Source organism: Caretta caretta, chromosome 26 (genome assembly GCF_965140235.1).
Source record: "Caretta caretta isolate rCarCar2 chromosome 26, rCarCar1.hap1, whole genome shotgun sequence".
NCBI classification, from domain to species: Eukaryota; Metazoa; Chordata; order Testudines; family Cheloniidae; genus Caretta; species Caretta caretta.
In genome coordinates, this window is record NC_134231.1 from 13,627,157 (window position 1) to 13,642,675 (window position 15,519).

A 15,519-nucleotide genomic window follows, 5' to 3' on the forward strand; every position below is an offset into this window, starting at 1 on the left:
GGACGCAGCGCTGCCTGCCAGGAGACCTCAGGGGTTAGTTCAGTGAAGGAGCCATCCTCAGTTGAATATTCCAGCTTTAGGAAGTAGTGCCCTAGGATAACTAATGACCACAAGTGGTCAGGACATGGGTTCTGTGTCTTGATGCACTGCCAACAGCACAGACCTCCACAGCACCCTTCCCGCATGGTGGACCCCACCTGCTGTATCTCTAACACTGCCGTGGGACCCTGAATGCACGTACCCGCTCCTCAATCCTCAGAATCGTTTCCTGCAGCCCCATGGTGCTCTGTGGAGGTCTCTCATCTAAAACCCAGACTTACCCTGCTTAGCTCGACAAGGTCACGGCACAAGAGAATAGATGACTGTTAATTAGCACTTTTCCTCAGTCGATCTCAAAGCCCCTTACAAAGGAAGTCAGTAACGTTCTTCCCATTTTACAGATGGGGAAACTGAGGCACAGAGCGGCGATGTGATTTGCCCAAGGTCACCCAGCAGGCCAGTGGCAGAGCTGGGAATTAAACCCAGGTCTCCTGAGTCCAGTGCTCCGTCCACTAGACCGTATTGCTGTCATTTGCCTGGAGGTGGGCAATGGGGGACGTCTGGTATTGTGGCTGGGATACACCTAAAATCCCCGGGCTCCCGCTGCGCGATGGTTTCTCCTACTCCCTCACTCAATGGAGTTAACCCCTCCGTGGGGATGCAGCTCATAGGGCCTGCCGAGAAACCCATTGTTTCGCCCTCATGATTTTCGATTGGCCCTGATGCCGACCTGAACCTGGCTGAGACCGGAGCACGGTGGTGGGCTTTGTTTGGGCTGCCTCCCCATGCTGAGCGCGTCTCCCTCGTTCTCTGCCAGGAGATGCTGGCGATCATGAAGTCCATTTATGACATGATGGGCCGCTACACGTACCCGGTCCTCAGGGACGATGCCCCTGTAGAGCACGTGGAGAAGTTCTTCCAGGTAAGTCAGCTCGTAGGCGCCTTTTGCTAACCAGGGCAGTGGGCTTGGGCCACACACCCGTAGGTTCCGAGTTAGCCAGAGGGCAGAAGGGCCTGGTTCCTCCAGAAGCCCAGCCGCAGAGGGCCTGAGTCTGGTCTTGCTTACCCTGGTGTAACTCAGAAATGGTGTCTTGGAAGTCAATGGAATCACAGGTGCTGACTTGTATATTTCCCGGTGGGTGCTCCACCCCCAGTCCGCTTGAGGCTCCGCCCCGTCCCACAAGGCCCCACCTTTGCTCTGTCTTTTCCCGCCTCCCCCCCACGCTTTCCCCCGAGGCCCCGCTCGCTCCCTCCTCTCCGCCCCCCGGCTCCACTCAGCAGCTCCCACCCACCGAACAGCTGATCCGGGGAGAGCCCCAGGCCGGAGCCAGCATGGCTGGTGGGTGCTGAACACCCCCTACCTTTTCCCCCGGGTGCTCGGGCCCCAGAGCCCCCACGGAGTCGGCGCCTATGCGTGGAATTATGCTGGGGTGGGAAGGGTGTGGGCGCGGGATTAGTTTCACTGACACAGGGGCAGACGCAGATTCCCACATGGCTGCAGGCAGGAGGCAGAGGGCGGGGGCCGTGGCTGGAAATTCTGCCGCAGACCCTGGCAGCTGCAGAGGCGGGGGCCCCATTAGGGACTCCTGATGCGGATTCACTGAGATTGGGTTACAAGCCACAGACACACTCTGGTCCCGGGGGGGCCGCTCCATTACAGACCTTAGGCCTGGGCTGGCAGGCAGGAAGGAGCACAGATTGGGAGGAGCGTCCCTGATGGGGGCTCACAGCCGCAGGGCAGAATGCAGGCAGCGAGAGTCCATTCCCAGGCGCAGAGGCCTGCCAGGATCGCAGGAAGGTGGACTTTAGGGTACAGCCGGGCGCAGCGGGGTGGAGGGGGGGAGCGCGTTCTTGCACATAGGCCCAGAGTCGCCGGGACCGCCGCACCCGCGCCTGCTGAGCGTTGCTTTTCCGTTTCAGAAAATGGACAGAAATCGGGACGGCGTGGTGACAATCGAGGAGTTTTTAGAGACCTGTCAAAAGGTGAGCGGGTCGCTGCTGTGGATTCTTCATCGCCCTCCGGGTACTGCAGACCCCTCTCCTCTTCCTCTTGACCACATCCTTGGCCCCTCTTCTGGATTCAGAGCCCATCTTACCCATCTTTCTTTCCTAGTGTCCATCTTACCGATTGGCCCGGTGCATTCTGCAGCCAGGACACTGATTCATCTGACCCTCCACATTCCAGTCACACCGTTTCTAATCCCTTTTGACTGCAGCTTCCCCCCGTCCAGATCCTCTCCTCTTGTGAAACGTGGGCTGTGGGATTCCACGCAGTGATTCCCGCCACGGAGGCACTTACTGCATAAGCGAAGAGGGGATGGTGCGGTCGTAGGGAGGCAGGCGACCAGACCAAGCTCCGTTAAGGGCAGGTTGATTTGACTCCTGGAGCATGCCCCCGTGTGGGTGGTAGCACATGAGCAGTGCTAGATGACACACGTTGGCTCAGTAACGATCCTTAGCTAATTTCATCGGCAGATCTCAAAGCACTGTCCAGAGCAAGTCAGTCCTCCTATCCCTAGTGGGAAAACAGGCGCAGAGCGAGGACGTGACTTCCCCAAGTTCACCCAGTAGGCCGTCTCTGTCAGATGTATTGTTATTATTACTGAAGCGATTAAGAGGCCCCACTCAACCAGTTGCCCATTGTTAGGCATTGAACAGACGTGTGTGATTCCCTGCCCCAAAGTGTTTACAATCTATACAGAGCCAAAGAGTGGGGGAGGGAAACTGAGGCATGGAGAGGGTGGTGACTTGCCCAAGGTGTCACAGCAGGGCTGAGACCAGCTCTCAAATTTCCTGTCTCCCAAGCCGCTTCCTCATTCACTGAACCACAAATCTCCCTTGATTGTGTTGTTTCTGAACCGTTGCCCTGGCCTTTCTCTCTCCTCCCTTTCCAGGACGAGAACATCATGAGCTCCATGCAGCTGTTCGAGAATGTGATCTAGAATGCGATCTCATCTCTCCCAGCGCGGCTGCCTCCTGGCCTGCACGCAGACAGACGCCTCAGTCTGTCTCTCTCGTTAAGCACACACACATCTTTATGAGGAGAAAAACAAACTCTTTTTATATTTAAAAACAAACAAAAAAACAACCAAAAAAAAAAAGAGAGGACATGATCATGTTTGCTCCCGACACTGACTGGATTCTCATTTGAAGGGCAAGAGGAGACAGAGAGAGATTGGGTTTCATGGATTTGTCTGACCTAGCAGAGGGATTGGCTAGCTCTCCCCTAGGATATAGCCAGGGACTGCTGCACAGCGTCAAATACCACCCATGGGAAAGAGACCAGCCTCGTGGATTAAGCTCAGCACTTCTCACATGGTAGCTGGATGGAAAAGATGTTTGCATGTGGGAGGTGGAGTTCTTCTCATTCGCACCAAGTGAGACCCTAGCAATGGGGCAGTTACTGGGTTCCATCAGGAAAACGAGGGAGAGGCATTTACTGAAGAAGAAATAGGTCTCTAGCTAGATCCTCAGCTGGCACAATTTGGCATAACTCCATGGACTTCATACCCCCATTGCGAAATTTGACTTCAACTGAACTCCATCAATTTTTACCAGCTGAGGACCTGCTCCCCACTTTTCCATGTGCAGGTAGCTCCTGGGCCAAGATCCTGGAGCCTGAATGTCTCTCAGATGAGAGAGGACGGTTGGTGGACATCTAAATAGAAGACATTCCTGACTGTTGGGAATCATCTGCAGAACTTCAGTTCTAAAAGCACAAGAGTGTCCACTCAAAGGCAGGTTCCACATTGTGTGTGAATGTTAGAGAGTGTACAGAGCCTTCAACGAGACTTCCTCGGTAGCGTCCCCAGAGAAGGGAAGCAAAGGAAGAAGCTAGCACGCCTTCTCCCCAATCACAGTGAGAATGAATGTCCCTCCACCCGCAGCGGTAGGGGAGAACAAGGTATCTTCACTCAGACAACTGGAATGGGGCGATCTGCAACAAAGAAACAGGATCTGAATTTCCTGAAGCAGAAATACAAGCACAAATACCCTGGCCCTTCCAAACTGGAGGAGGAGACGGGCCCTCGCTGCTACGTTCTGGAGCTGAAATTTTCCATCGTTTTCCACTGGTCCATCATCTCCATCAGCCCTGGCTCGAATATCTGTTGACTGGAATTGAGGGTTACACTGGGAACCTGTTATTCTGTGGGATGGGCAGTGTTGTGTATCCGCGTTGGTCCCCGGGTGTGTGAGAGACAAGGTGGGTGAGGTACAACCTAGTTTAAGTCCAGCTTCTGTTGGTGGCGAGGGCAAGCTTTTGAGATACATGGAGACAGAGGAAGAGCCCTGTATAGCTCAAACTTGTCCTCTCCACCAGCAGAAGTTGGTCCAGTAAAAGATATTACCTCACCCACCGTGTCTCTTCTGTGACACTGGAAGCTGATGGGCGATGACTTACGAATATGCCCAAAGCTCCAGGCTGCAGTTGAAAGTCATAAGTCAAATAGGGCGTGAAATATCACCTATCCATGGGGGACGTTTTCAAGGTTTGGTTTGAGGGACTGTGTTTTGTTCTGGATTTTTTAACAAGTGACTATTTCCAGGACTGAGATGAGATCTGCCACTGGGCGAACAAGTCTTGAAAGAGGCCAGAGGGTTGGAAAAGCCAGCTGGAAAGCAGCGCATGTAGGGCTAGACAAGACACCGGGCATCGGGTTTGGTAGGGAAAGCTCTGCAACCAAGAGGGTGTCATCCTCAAGATCCAAGTCAGGGATAAGTCAGTACAGTCTCTAATGAGGAACTTTCTAAGTAGCTGGCTGCTCCATCTCACTGGGATTTCCTGTTTGCCATGTCAGAGTCAGAGCCATGGGGTATCTGTTTCCATGCCAATAGAAATCCCCTAGATGAGGTGCCCTAGAGAGACTCCCCTCTAGATGAGGTGCCCTAGAGAGACTCCCCTTTCGGTTCCTTCAGTAACCTTGGATGCGTCTGGTTACTGAATGACCCCATCTCGCTGCAGATGGAACAGTGTCTGGTTAGAAGAGCACCAAGCCTGAGAAATAGTCCCTGGGTCTGCAGTGGGGAAGAGCCCACCAAACACTCTGGGGAAGAGAAGGTGTCTTGGTGGAAGTTGTCACTGATGCTTAAGCTAGTGCAGGCTCTGCCTCTTTCTCACAGGCCTTCCCCCTCGGGTACAACCAGATCCACCTTTATCCCTCACGACCCCCAAGTCCTCCAGCCCCACTTCCCAGATCTGAACTAGCACCAGGAGCTGGACTTTTAACCACTCAGACTCAGTCCTCATCTTCCTCTCAACCTCTCTCAGTGCCCAAAGGCTGCCTCTCTCTCTGCCCAAGGCCCAGATCGGTCTGTTTCTGTCTCCCACTGCCAAGAAGGCTCTGAATTCCGGCCGTCTCTCCCTCTCCTCTACCCTAAGCCCTCTCCCGGAGGCTGTGAGTTTGCACTCGATACTTCCTGACATATGTACAGTATAAGGAATGGCCGCATGTCTCACTAGCAGTAGCCTTTACTCCAGTGCCCCATATCTCACGACCACCCTTACAGCACAATCTGGGGAGACAGTCGTCGGTTCCTGTTCTCTGTAACTACTTGATATTCAGGCACTGTATATTTTAATAAAATAAACTGAAAAAAAAAAGAAAAAGAAAAGGCTCCCATCCATTTTGCTTCCTTCTCTGGCTGCAGAGCCCAACTGGTTCTGTATCCAATTCCTTCCCGTGCCATGAAACACAGCTGATAGCATGAACACGGTTCCATTCTTGCTGTCTATCCTGGGCCTCTCTTTCCATATCCACTTGGGATGGGCCGTGTTATGGAGGCTGAGTATGGGAGACCCTGGAGGTGTGGAAAAACTCTGCTGAGCACCATGCACAGAGCGGGGGATGCCTGCAGTTTAGCCCATGCAGCGCTGGTTGATTCATGCCTTGGGACAAGCTCAGCCATTTTCCTGTAGGCTGCTGTGCTTGGAAGAAGTGATGCTGTAACGTGACAGAAAGGATCACCCTCGAGGAGACAGTCCTGACCCACGGTGCTGCCCTGCTTTGCTCGGCACGCGCCTGCAGCACCCAGCGCCATGCGCCTAGTTTATTAATGTGTTATTTTAATGACAGTTCCTAGGCGCCCCAGTCATGGACACGGGCTCGGTGGTGAACAAACACAGAACAAGCCTTCCACTGCTGCTGGTTTCTGATCCTTCCATTGTGTTGGAAAGGCGGGGGGATGGTTGACAGCAGGAGGGCAGGGGGCTGAGATGAGGCAGATGAAGGTAGGGAGCAAGGACTGCTGGGGGCAGGAGGAGGCGGGTTTTCTGGAGCAGGGTGCGGGGGGATGGCGGAGCCGATCTCTCCAGCCCTGCAGTAAAGAGGGGGCGTGAAGGGCTAGCGGGCTCCCTGTGGGCCCTGGCCACTGGGGCATGCCCCAGCTTCTGGAGTCACGTGGTGGGGGGAGCGGAGCCGAGGGGGGCCCGCGCTCTCCCAAGGGGGCTGGCCTGCAGCGGCAGAGCGGGAGGAAGCGTGACAGCCCCGGCCCCGAGCAGCTGCTGGTGCACCCCGTGAGCCGGGCCAGGGCGTGTCAGGCCGATGGGGTGCAGCACCTTGGGGTGCAGCCGGGAGCTGCTCTGCCCTGCAGATGGGGGCGTCCATGGGAGTCTGCTGGGGCGGGGAGGGGGCACAGGGCGACCCCTATGGAAGGTAACTGGTTCCCTAGTTATGATGGCGCAGCCTGGGGCCTGCCCTGCCCCACGCTTTGCCCCTAGTGTCATGGCGCCCAGCTGGGCTCGCCCCACACTTTGCCCCTAGTGTCATGGCGCCCAGCCGGGCTCGCCCCACGCTGTGCCCGTGGTGTCATGGTGACAGCCAGTCACGCTCTCTGAGGGCACAGAAGAGTGGGCGGGGCTTATTAGCTAGCGGTTTATTGGTGGCAGCGCGTGAAGTCCCGCCCTAGCCGCTCTCTGATTGGATGTTGGGTCCCCCACCGCCCTCGTTGCGAGGGGAGGAGGAGGAGAGGTGGTAGGTTTTTTATTGGTTCCCCGCCGGCCGGAGACTGTGATGGCGTCACAGGTCGGTGACGGAGGCGCGGCTCGGCTTTGTGACGGCATCGGCGAGCGACCGCAGGAGCTGCGGCAGGCCCGCAGCCACCCCAGAGCCGCTGAGCAGGTAGCGGGGGAGGGGCCCGGCGGGCCCTGTGCGGGGGGGTCAGTCCCGCTCCCGGGGGCGGGGCGGCCTGGCGCTGCCCCCCCCCCCACAGCACCTGTTTGCTGGGCTCAGCGACTGCCCGTTACTCCCGCCCCCGACCCCCCGCCCGCTCGCTCCGGCCCCGCCCCCGGCCCCGGCCCCGCCCCGTTAGATCCAGCCCCGCCTCGGCCCAGCGGCTCCAGCCCCGCCCCCCCCGGCCTGACAGAGCGACCCCCCCCGCCTCCCTCGCGCCCCCCCCGGCCTCACAGAGCGACCCCCCCGCCTCCCTCGCGCCCCCCCCGGCCTCACAGAGCGACCCCCCCGCCTCCCTCGCGCCCCCCCCAGCCTCACAGAGCGACCCCCCCGCCTCCCTCGCGCCCCCCCCCGCTTCCCTCTCCCCCCCCCGGCCTCACAGAGCGACCCCCCGCCTCCCTCGCGCCCCCCCCCCGGCCTCACAGAGCGACCCCCCCCGCCTCCCTCTCTCCCCCCCCCCCGGCCTCACAGAGCTACCCCCCCGCCCCCCTCCTTGGCCTCACAGAGCGACCCCCCCCGCCTCCCTCTCTCCCCCCCCCCCGGCCTCACAGAGCTACCCCCCCGCCCCCCTCCTTGGCCTCACAGAGCGACCCCCCCCGCCTCCCTCTCTCCCCCCCCCGGCCTCACAGAGCGACCCCCCGCCTCCCTCGCGACCCCCCCGGCCTCACAGAGCGACCCCCCCCGCCTCCCGCTCTCCCCCCCCCCCGGCCTCACAGAGCGACCCCCCGCCTCCCTCGCGCCCCCCCCCCGGCCTCACAGAGCGACCCCCCCCGCCTCCCTCTCTCCCCCCCCCCGGCCTCACAGAGCGACCCCCCCGCCTCCCTCTCTCCCCCCCCCCGGCCTCACAGAGCGACCCCCCCGCCTCCCTCGCGCCCCCCCCGGCCTCACAGAGCGACCCCCCGCCTCCCTCGTGCCCCCCCCGGCCTCACAGAGCGACCCCCCGCCTCCCTCGCGGCCCCCCCCGGCCTCACAGAGCGACCCCCCGCCTCCCTCGCGCCCCCCCCCGGCCTCACAGAGCGACCCCCCGCCTCCCTCGCGCCCCCCCCCGGCCTCACAGAGCGACCCCCCCCCGCCTCCCTCGCGCCCCCCCCGCCTCCCTCTCCCCCCCCCCGGCCTCACAGAGCGCACCTCCCTCGTGCCCCCCGGCCTCACAGAGGGGACCCCCCCGCCTCCCTCTCTCCCCCCCCCGGCCTCACAGAGCGACCCCCCGCCTCCCTCGCGCCCCCCCCGCCTCCCTCGCGCCCCCCCCGGCCTCACAGAGCGACCCCCCCGCCTCCCTCGCGCCCCCCCCGCCTCCCTCTCCCCCCCCCCGGCCTCACAGAGCGCGCCTCCCTCGTGCCCCCCCGGCCTCACAGAGCGACCCCCCCGCCTCCCTCGCGCCCCCCCGCCTCCCTCTCCCCCCCCCCGGCCTCACAGAGCGCACCTCCCTCGTGCCCCCCTCCTTGGCCTCACAGAGCGACCCCCCGCCTCCCTCTCTCCCCCCCCGGCCTCACAGAGCGACCCCCCCCTCCCTCGCGCCCCCCCGGCCTCACAGAGCGACCCCCCCGCCTCCCTCGTGCCCCCCCTCCCTCATGCCCCCCTCCTTGGCCTCACAGAGCGACCCCCCCCGCCTCCCTCGCCCCCTCAGCTTCACCGAGGGGCCCCCCCTCACCCCTGTGACACCGTCGGGTTCACAGCCCGGGCCTCTGTGGCGCCATGGGAATCCGGACGCAGCCGTGCGTGACCCTGGCGAACAACTGCGTGTCCCAGAGTTTGAGCCCTGTGTGTGACCAGTTCCCCCCCGTGGTAGAGCGAGATCCCAGGTTCTGGTTACTTTCCCTTGGGGCGGTCAATAGGGGGCCCGCCAGCCAAACCTGGGCTGCCGGACGCTTTCAGACAGACCCTGAAATATTTGTATTTATTTATTTATCTGTCATCATTATTATTCCTGTATTTTCTCTGGAGTCTGGACCTTGACCAAGAATTTGGAACTTGACCAAAAAAATGATAGTTACCACTGCTGGGCAGAGATCCAACCCGCGTGGATGGATGACCCGTCCACGCTCGTTTGTCTCTCTCCTGCAGGATCTGATGCCGGTGCTGATCCTAAGAGCCCTTCCAGCGACTCTGAGACTGAGCTGGAGGCTGCCCGGCTGGGGCAGGACATAGGCCAGGGACGTTTCCCATCGAGCTAAGGCCATGAGGCTGGTCCAGTTCCAAACCGGCTCGGATGGGCCCAGGATTGGGCTGGAGGAGAAAGATGGTGGCAACGTGATTGATTTAAATGCTTTCGACCCCTCCCTGCCCAGAAGGATGAGGGAGTTCCTGGAGGAAGGGGACGCAGCACTGGCCCTAGCGAGACGGTAAGTGCGGCTCTCCAGCAACCCTGCAGGGGGTGCTGGAAGCTGTTTCCACCCTGAAAGGCCAAGCAGACCCTCACGCTAACAAGCCCCCCATCCAGGGGCTGTCCCCTTCTTGTGCGTTGGTGCTTGGGTTTCCCTGCCGCTTGGCACCCTTGTGGGCTCCCCGCACCTGCCGCAGCTATGCCAATGGGGGCTTTAACAAACAAAAACCAATGGGGGCAGGGGAGGCAGGCACAAGAGGTGAAGGCCTGGGGCTCGCTGTCTGATCTGTCCTGTCTGCACAGCGTGAAGAGTTACAGATTTAAGCCCGGATCCTCAAAGGTATTTAGGCACATACCTCCCAATGATTTCAGTGAAAGTGAAGTACCTAAATACCTTTGAAGGTCTGGGCTTCAATGACTAGAAAGCAGGGAATGGAGAAGTCAGATTCTCTCAGTGATGCCCGATGTCTCTGCAGGCTACATTTAAATCCTTATGCTAATAACCCTTAGTGCCTCTACAGATCGTCTTCTCCAGAAATTGCAGTGATCCCAAAGCTGGGAGGAAGCATGGCTCAGTGGCTAGAGCACTGGGCGGTCAAGAGCCCTGGGCAGAGGCGCTGACTTTCTAATGTGCCGGGGGGCTCCCCCCTGCTCTGCCCCAGGACCTGCCCCCACTCCACCCATTCCCACAAGGCGCTGCCTCTTCCCTCCTCCAACTCCACCCTGTCCACCCCCGGTGCCTCCTGCACACCGCGGAGCAGCTGATCACGATGGGCAGGAGGTGCTGTTGGGGGGGAAGGCACGGATCAGTGGGGCCGCCTATGGGCGGGAGGGAGGTGCTGATAAGAGACTGCCAGTGGGTGCTAAGCACCCACTATTTCTTTTTCTGTGGGTGCTCCGGCCCTGGGTTCTAGTCCCAGATCTACCATGGACTCAGCGCATGGCCTTGGGCAAGGCATTTCCCAGCCTCATGCTTCAGTTTCCCTGTCTGTAAAACAAGGGGATAATGAACCTCTAAGCACTTTTAGAGCTAGGGACGGGACATCCTTCGATGGGCACTAGGGGGCACAGTTGTTATTCCTGAGATTTGGAAGCTGGTTAGGAAAGGGGTGGATGTGTACAGCTGGGATTGTCCTAGTCCTGGACCCATGCTCTGACTGGTCATTCTCAGTGGAGGATTCTCAAGGCACTGTCTGTGCAACAGGTAGGTGTGAGCCCCATTTTACAGGAGGGAAACTGAGGCACAGGGAGGGGCAAGAAATTGCTTACAGCTACACAGGAAATCCATGCCAGAACTGGAAGTAGAATCCAGGGGATCCAGTTCTCCCAGTCCCTTGCTTTGACCACTACACCAGTGTCCCTGGCTTCCCCAGTGAAGAGCCTCCCCCATTCTCTCAGCATCCCTTATATCTGCCCCTTCCCTCCTCTGTCTCTAGGGCTCAGGAGTCTGGCCAGCACATCCTGCCACGCTCTCAGGTGACCCTCTTGGCCCCCATAACCAACCCGGGGAAGTTGATCTGCGTGGGGCTGAATTACGCAGACCACTGCCGGGAGCAGAACATAAACATCCCCGAGGAGCCCATCATCTTCAGCAAGTTTCCCAGCTGCATCACTGGCCCCTACGACGACATCATCCACCCAGCCGAGAGCAACGTAAATACCCCTTGCTCCTCCTGCCGTGCCCTCGGGGACCTTTGAGCCGAGACACGCCAGCCCCACCCGAGGATATGTCCATTAAAGGCTCCAGCTAAAGAACTGTGGGAGCAAAGGCCGGGGGTGCCTACTCCGACCATGGAGAATGCTGCTGTCAGTAGGGCGTGGGCCCGGATTTGAGTTGGCCGCGAGCTGCCTCGAGATCTGTTTAATCCAAAGACCCACCGCTAAGAAATTAGGAAGGACGGTTGCTGCTATTTGTGCAAGTGCCCCCTCCTGGCTGTGTCAAGTAATGAGCCACCTAGATGCCAACAGTCCCAAAAGTTACATCCAAATATCTTGCTTAGGGGAGCTACCATGTTGCTGGGCCATAAGCAGGGGGTGTCTCTGTGCTGAGAGGGTTCTGCCCACCTGTCAGTTCTGGCCCTTCCATATCACGAGTGGCGTTTCGCAGGTGTGGGAGCAGTGATCTCGGGCATCTCTGATTGCCTCTCCCTGTGGTACCTGAGCTCTGATTGCCTCTGTGCCCTCTGGACTAGGGGCAGAGACTCAGACTTGCCTGTTTCCTTCTCTAGGAAGTCGACTGGGAGGTGGAGCTGGCATTTGTCATTGGGAAGAAAGGGAAGCACATCAAGGTACGAAAGGAGCTGGGAACGGACTCTGGTGCCACTTCAGGTCTTGGTACTTCAAACCCAGCCCCGGCTGAACGGGGCCATCTGTTTGGTGACTTCAGACCAGGGCATGTGGCAAAAGCCACCCCCGCGGCCCCCTGGTTGGCAAGCTCAGCAGCCAGGCTGATGATTGAACTGAGCGTGTTCCCTTTTCACCACTAGAGGGCATCCCTCTTGGTCAGAGGCGGGGCCTGTTGGGGGCAGCGTGTATGTTAATTCGGCACCGTGGTGCCCGGAGTCGTCGGGCAGCCCCACGTTTGCAGTCTCTCCAGCAGTGGCTCCTGCGTGCGGCTGTGCAACAACTCCCGTCCCGTTTCGCCCCCGTCCAGGAGTCAGCCGCGATGGATCACGTCGTGGGATTCATGGTTGCCCATGACGTCACCGCCAGGGACTGGCAGATGAAGAGGAATGGGAATCAGTGGATCCTGGGGAAAACCTTTGACACTTTCTGCCCCCTGGGCCCTGCCATTGTCACCAAGGACTCTGTGACAGGTATGGGTCTGGCCCGTCGGTCTCTCTTGCCTGCCGGGCTGTGGTTGCCACAGGGAGGGCTGGGTTGCCTGCACGGGTGCCCTCATGCTGCGGAGGCTCCCGAGGTGATGCATGAGCAGCCTTTGTCCCCGATTCCTCCTGCTTGCTCCATCACTGCCCTGGGCACGCGGGGTGAGCTCCCAGGCCACGTGTGGTCGGGTTGGATCAGTATTTGCAGAGGAGCCCTCTAAATCCCAGAGCGCCGCCGGGACTGGGGCGGGTGGCTCAGTACGTGGTGTCCTTCCCCAGTTATTCCTGAACCAGTTCCCCAAGCGTGGCACTAGGAGCGACCCCTAGTGACCCCCAGCTCCTGACACTATTCCCAGCAGGAATCCCAGTGTCCCAGCCCAAATCCAACTGGGGCAATTACCTTCTGCGCCCTACGTTTCCTCCTGCTGCCTCAACTGGACCCAGCATCCTTCGCTTTGTGGCCCACCCTGTTCTGCGTACTTGCTGTGAGCTGTGGCGTTCCAGCCCAGAGGTGGCCGCAGTGCAGCGGTGAGCAACAGCAGCCCCTTAGATACGGTTTGTCCAACACATTGGGATCTTTCCTGTGATCTGAGGTTTCCTCTCCTGGATCCCCACTCTCGCCCAGCAGGGGAGGTCTGTACAGGGAACAGCCCCACTCTCCCGGTTTATTTTGCAGAGCTGACTCCTCTGTCTCTCTTAGACCCTCACAAGCTGGGAATCCGTTGCAAAGTGAACGGGGAACTTGTCCAGGACAGCAACACCAATCAGATGATCTTCAAAACGCAGGCGCTGGTCGTGTGGGTCTCCCGGTAGGTGCAGCCAACCACTCTGTTCCCGGGAGCCATGGTAACCCAGTGCGGTTCTCTGCCCCTCTCTAGGGGCAGGGTCATTGTTGGCCCTAGTCTTTAGCAGCGGCTCCTGCTTTGAGAGCCAGAGGGCCTGGGTTTGATCCCTAGTGCTGATCTATGCATGGGGTAGTCTCAGCCCCCTGGCGGGTATCTGGGCATGTCTGAACAACCGTGGCCCTAATGTGGGGGGTGCGTGCGTGCTGGGGGCTCTGTGTCGGGATGCTCTGCTGAAGGGCTGTACCTGGTTCGTGGCAGGTTCGTCACACTGTTCCCTGGAGATGTCTTCCTTACCGGGACCCCCCCTGGCATTGGAGCTTTCCGGAAGCCCCCCATATTCCTGAAGGTGAGTGTCAGTCCTGGGGTTCCGGACTCCCTACAGCAGGGGCTGTGACAGGAGACATGGGGTGTCCCACGTGGCCCCTGCTGTTGGAGCCACCTGGGCAGATGGTGGTGCCCATCTGCTCAGCACAGACTCAAGGGCTTGCCTGAGCAGCTGGATTTGCTGCACCAGGCTCAGAGATTCCAGCAAGGGAGTGACAGCCCGAGCCGAGCCTCTTCCCCACGAGGGGATGCACATCACTGCTACTGTCAACAGCGTGTTCCCAGGGGGAGGGGGCTTAGGAGCTGCTGGAGGCTGGAGTCACTTTGCATGTGACGCATCCAGCTCCCAGGGTTTCAGATGAAGCAGAGGGTGACAGATGCTCCCCCCCGGCTGGATTTTGTGTAGCAGTTGCAGTTTGTCTCTTCTCGGCCTGATGGGGTTCGTCCCACCCTGTGTTCTGGTGGGCAAGGCTAGGGCCATGTCTGATGATGGGCAGACATGAACCCCGGAGTGCTGCTGCAGTAGGGGCTGGTGCAAAGGATTCTGGAAGGCGCTGGGGGGGGCCGAGGGGGGCCTGCAGTCTGTAGTTGGTAGCTCCTAATGGAAATGTTCCTCTGCCTATCCTGCTTTGCAGAGAGGAGATGTGGTGCAGTGTGAAATTGACCAGCTGGGAGCCCTCCGAAACAAGGTCGTTTGAGGACGCCCCACCAGCGCGGTCCCAGGGCCCAGGAGCGGATCATGGACACGGGCGCGCGTGGCACTCCACAGCAGGATTTTGCAATAAAGCTCTTGCGGAAGGGCCGGACCTGCCGGCTGTTCCCTCGGCCCTGCCAGCTTCGGCCGCACTCTGTGCTCAGAGAAACTGGGCTGCCCTGTCAGCACGGTTGGTGTGAAATCCACTCAAACACCCAGCACGAGGGGGGTCATGCTGCCAGGCAGCCCTTAGAGGGCTGCTCCCTAGGATTAGACACAGAGCAAGGCAAATAAATGCACGTCCCTGCCCTGCTCCATGGGGATGGGGTCCCCCCAGCTGCTCTGCCATGGGGAATGAGTTTGGGGCAGAGTTTATTATACACCACCCCTCCTCTGGGGCTGCATTTGCATAGAAGATCCTGGGCCCACAGTCCAGTTTAGTGGCCAGGAGGGTGGTCCCTGCCGCTCTGATCTCTAGTAACACCAGGGAAAGGAAGCAACACTGAGCCCACCATGGCTGGTTTTCAGGGGGGAACTGCTGGCATGAGCCTGTCCAGTAAAAGCAGGCAGAGACCCAGGCATCAAGAGGCGATTTATTTTTATCTCAAACTCAACCCAGGTATTTCAGCCAAACAACACGGGTCATGCTGCGGTGGGTGGATGCCACCCCCGGCCCGGAGATGTTCAACAGGGGATCCTGCCGAAGGGGATTTTTGAAACCGTCACTCCAGGTGGCAGGACAGTTCCTCACACTCCACCCAGAGCAGCTCTAGCTGGAGCTGAACTGCCCGATGAACTTCTCCAGTTGCTCCTGGTTCCCTTTGGTGCTGAAGGTTTCCGAGAGGTGGAGAATGGGCCCCGCTGGGCCTGGCCGTTCTCTCAGCACCTGGGGGTGGAGAGGGACAGAGGAACTGTAACTGTCCACCCAGGAAGGGGTGGGGGCTGCACAAGGAGAGACCATATCTGCCTGGTGCGCCAGGCTGAGGGGAGATTACAGGGAGGGACAGAACATCCCAGCAGCCATCCCTAAATTACCATGATGGGCTGAACCGACCTCCCCAGAATCACCAGGGTACAGACAGGTGGGGCACACTCACCCCCAGCTCCTTGAAGGTGCGGACGGAGCTCGCAGCCAGGCTCCTGTTCGTGCACTCTGGAAAGAGACGCAGTAACAACGTGAGGGCCAGGCGCAGCACAGGGCATGCCAGCCCCAAGCAACCCTCCCAACCCACCTCCTCCGGTTGTTTCACTCCCACTCCTTTAGTGCTGGTCTGGGGCCTACAACGCAGCCTGGGCAGGT

The 15,519-nt window shown here is 59.5% G+C and overlaps 3 protein-coding genes across 11 annotated transcripts in view; 2 read left to right on the forward strand and 1 right to left on the reverse strand.

Moving 5' to 3' along the window:
• KCNIP3 (potassium voltage-gated channel interacting protein 3) overlaps positions 1–5,649 on the forward strand; it is an 81,171-nt gene extending 75,522 nt beyond the window's left edge. For 2 of the 4 annotated variants that reach the window (XM_075123502.1, XM_048829620.2), the window contains 3 exons: positions 857–961; positions 1,960–2,022; positions 2,934–5,647. In XM_075123502.1, coding sequence (XP_074979603.1) covers positions 857–961; positions 1,960–2,022; positions 2,934–2,981 — 216 coding nt within the window. In that variant the 3' untranslated portion in view covers positions 2,982–5,647. Of the gene's footprint in view, positions 1–856; positions 962–1,959; positions 2,023–2,933 lie in introns of all 4 variants that reach the window. The other 2 variants (XM_048829622.2, XM_048829619.2) reach the window with 1 other exon arrangement.
• A 1,376-nt stretch (positions 5,650–7,025) lies between these two features.
• LOC125626543 (oxaloacetate tautomerase fahd2, mitochondrial) lies at positions 7,026–14,359 on the forward strand. The gene is made up of 8 exons (XM_048829623.2): positions 7,026–7,157; positions 9,273–9,550; positions 10,968–11,184; positions 11,760–11,819; positions 12,185–12,347; positions 13,057–13,165; positions 13,460–13,547; positions 14,161–14,359. Exons 2-8 carry the CDS (start codon positions 9,387–9,389, stop codon positions 14,221–14,223), a joined length of 864 nt encoding a protein of 287 aa, XP_048685580.2. The 5' UTR covers positions 7,026–7,157; positions 9,273–9,386; the 3' UTR covers positions 14,224–14,359.
• Positions 14,360–14,798: 439 nt separating this feature from the next.
• LOC125626540 (glycerol-3-phosphate acyltransferase 2, mitochondrial) overlaps positions 14,799–15,519 on the reverse strand; it is a 139,566-nt gene continuing 138,845 nt past the window's right edge. For 5 of the 6 annotated variants that reach the window (XM_075123404.1, XM_048829616.2, XM_075123402.1 and 2 more), the window contains 2 exons: positions 15,317–15,372; positions 14,799–15,105 (listed from right to left, as the gene is read on the reverse strand). In XM_075123404.1, coding sequence (XP_074979505.1) covers positions 14,989–15,105; positions 15,317–15,372 — 173 coding nt within the window. In that variant the 3' untranslated portion in view covers positions 14,799–14,988. Of the gene's footprint in view, positions 15,106–15,316; positions 15,373–15,519 lie in introns of those variants that run through there. The other variant, XR_012666115.1, reaches the window with a different exon arrangement.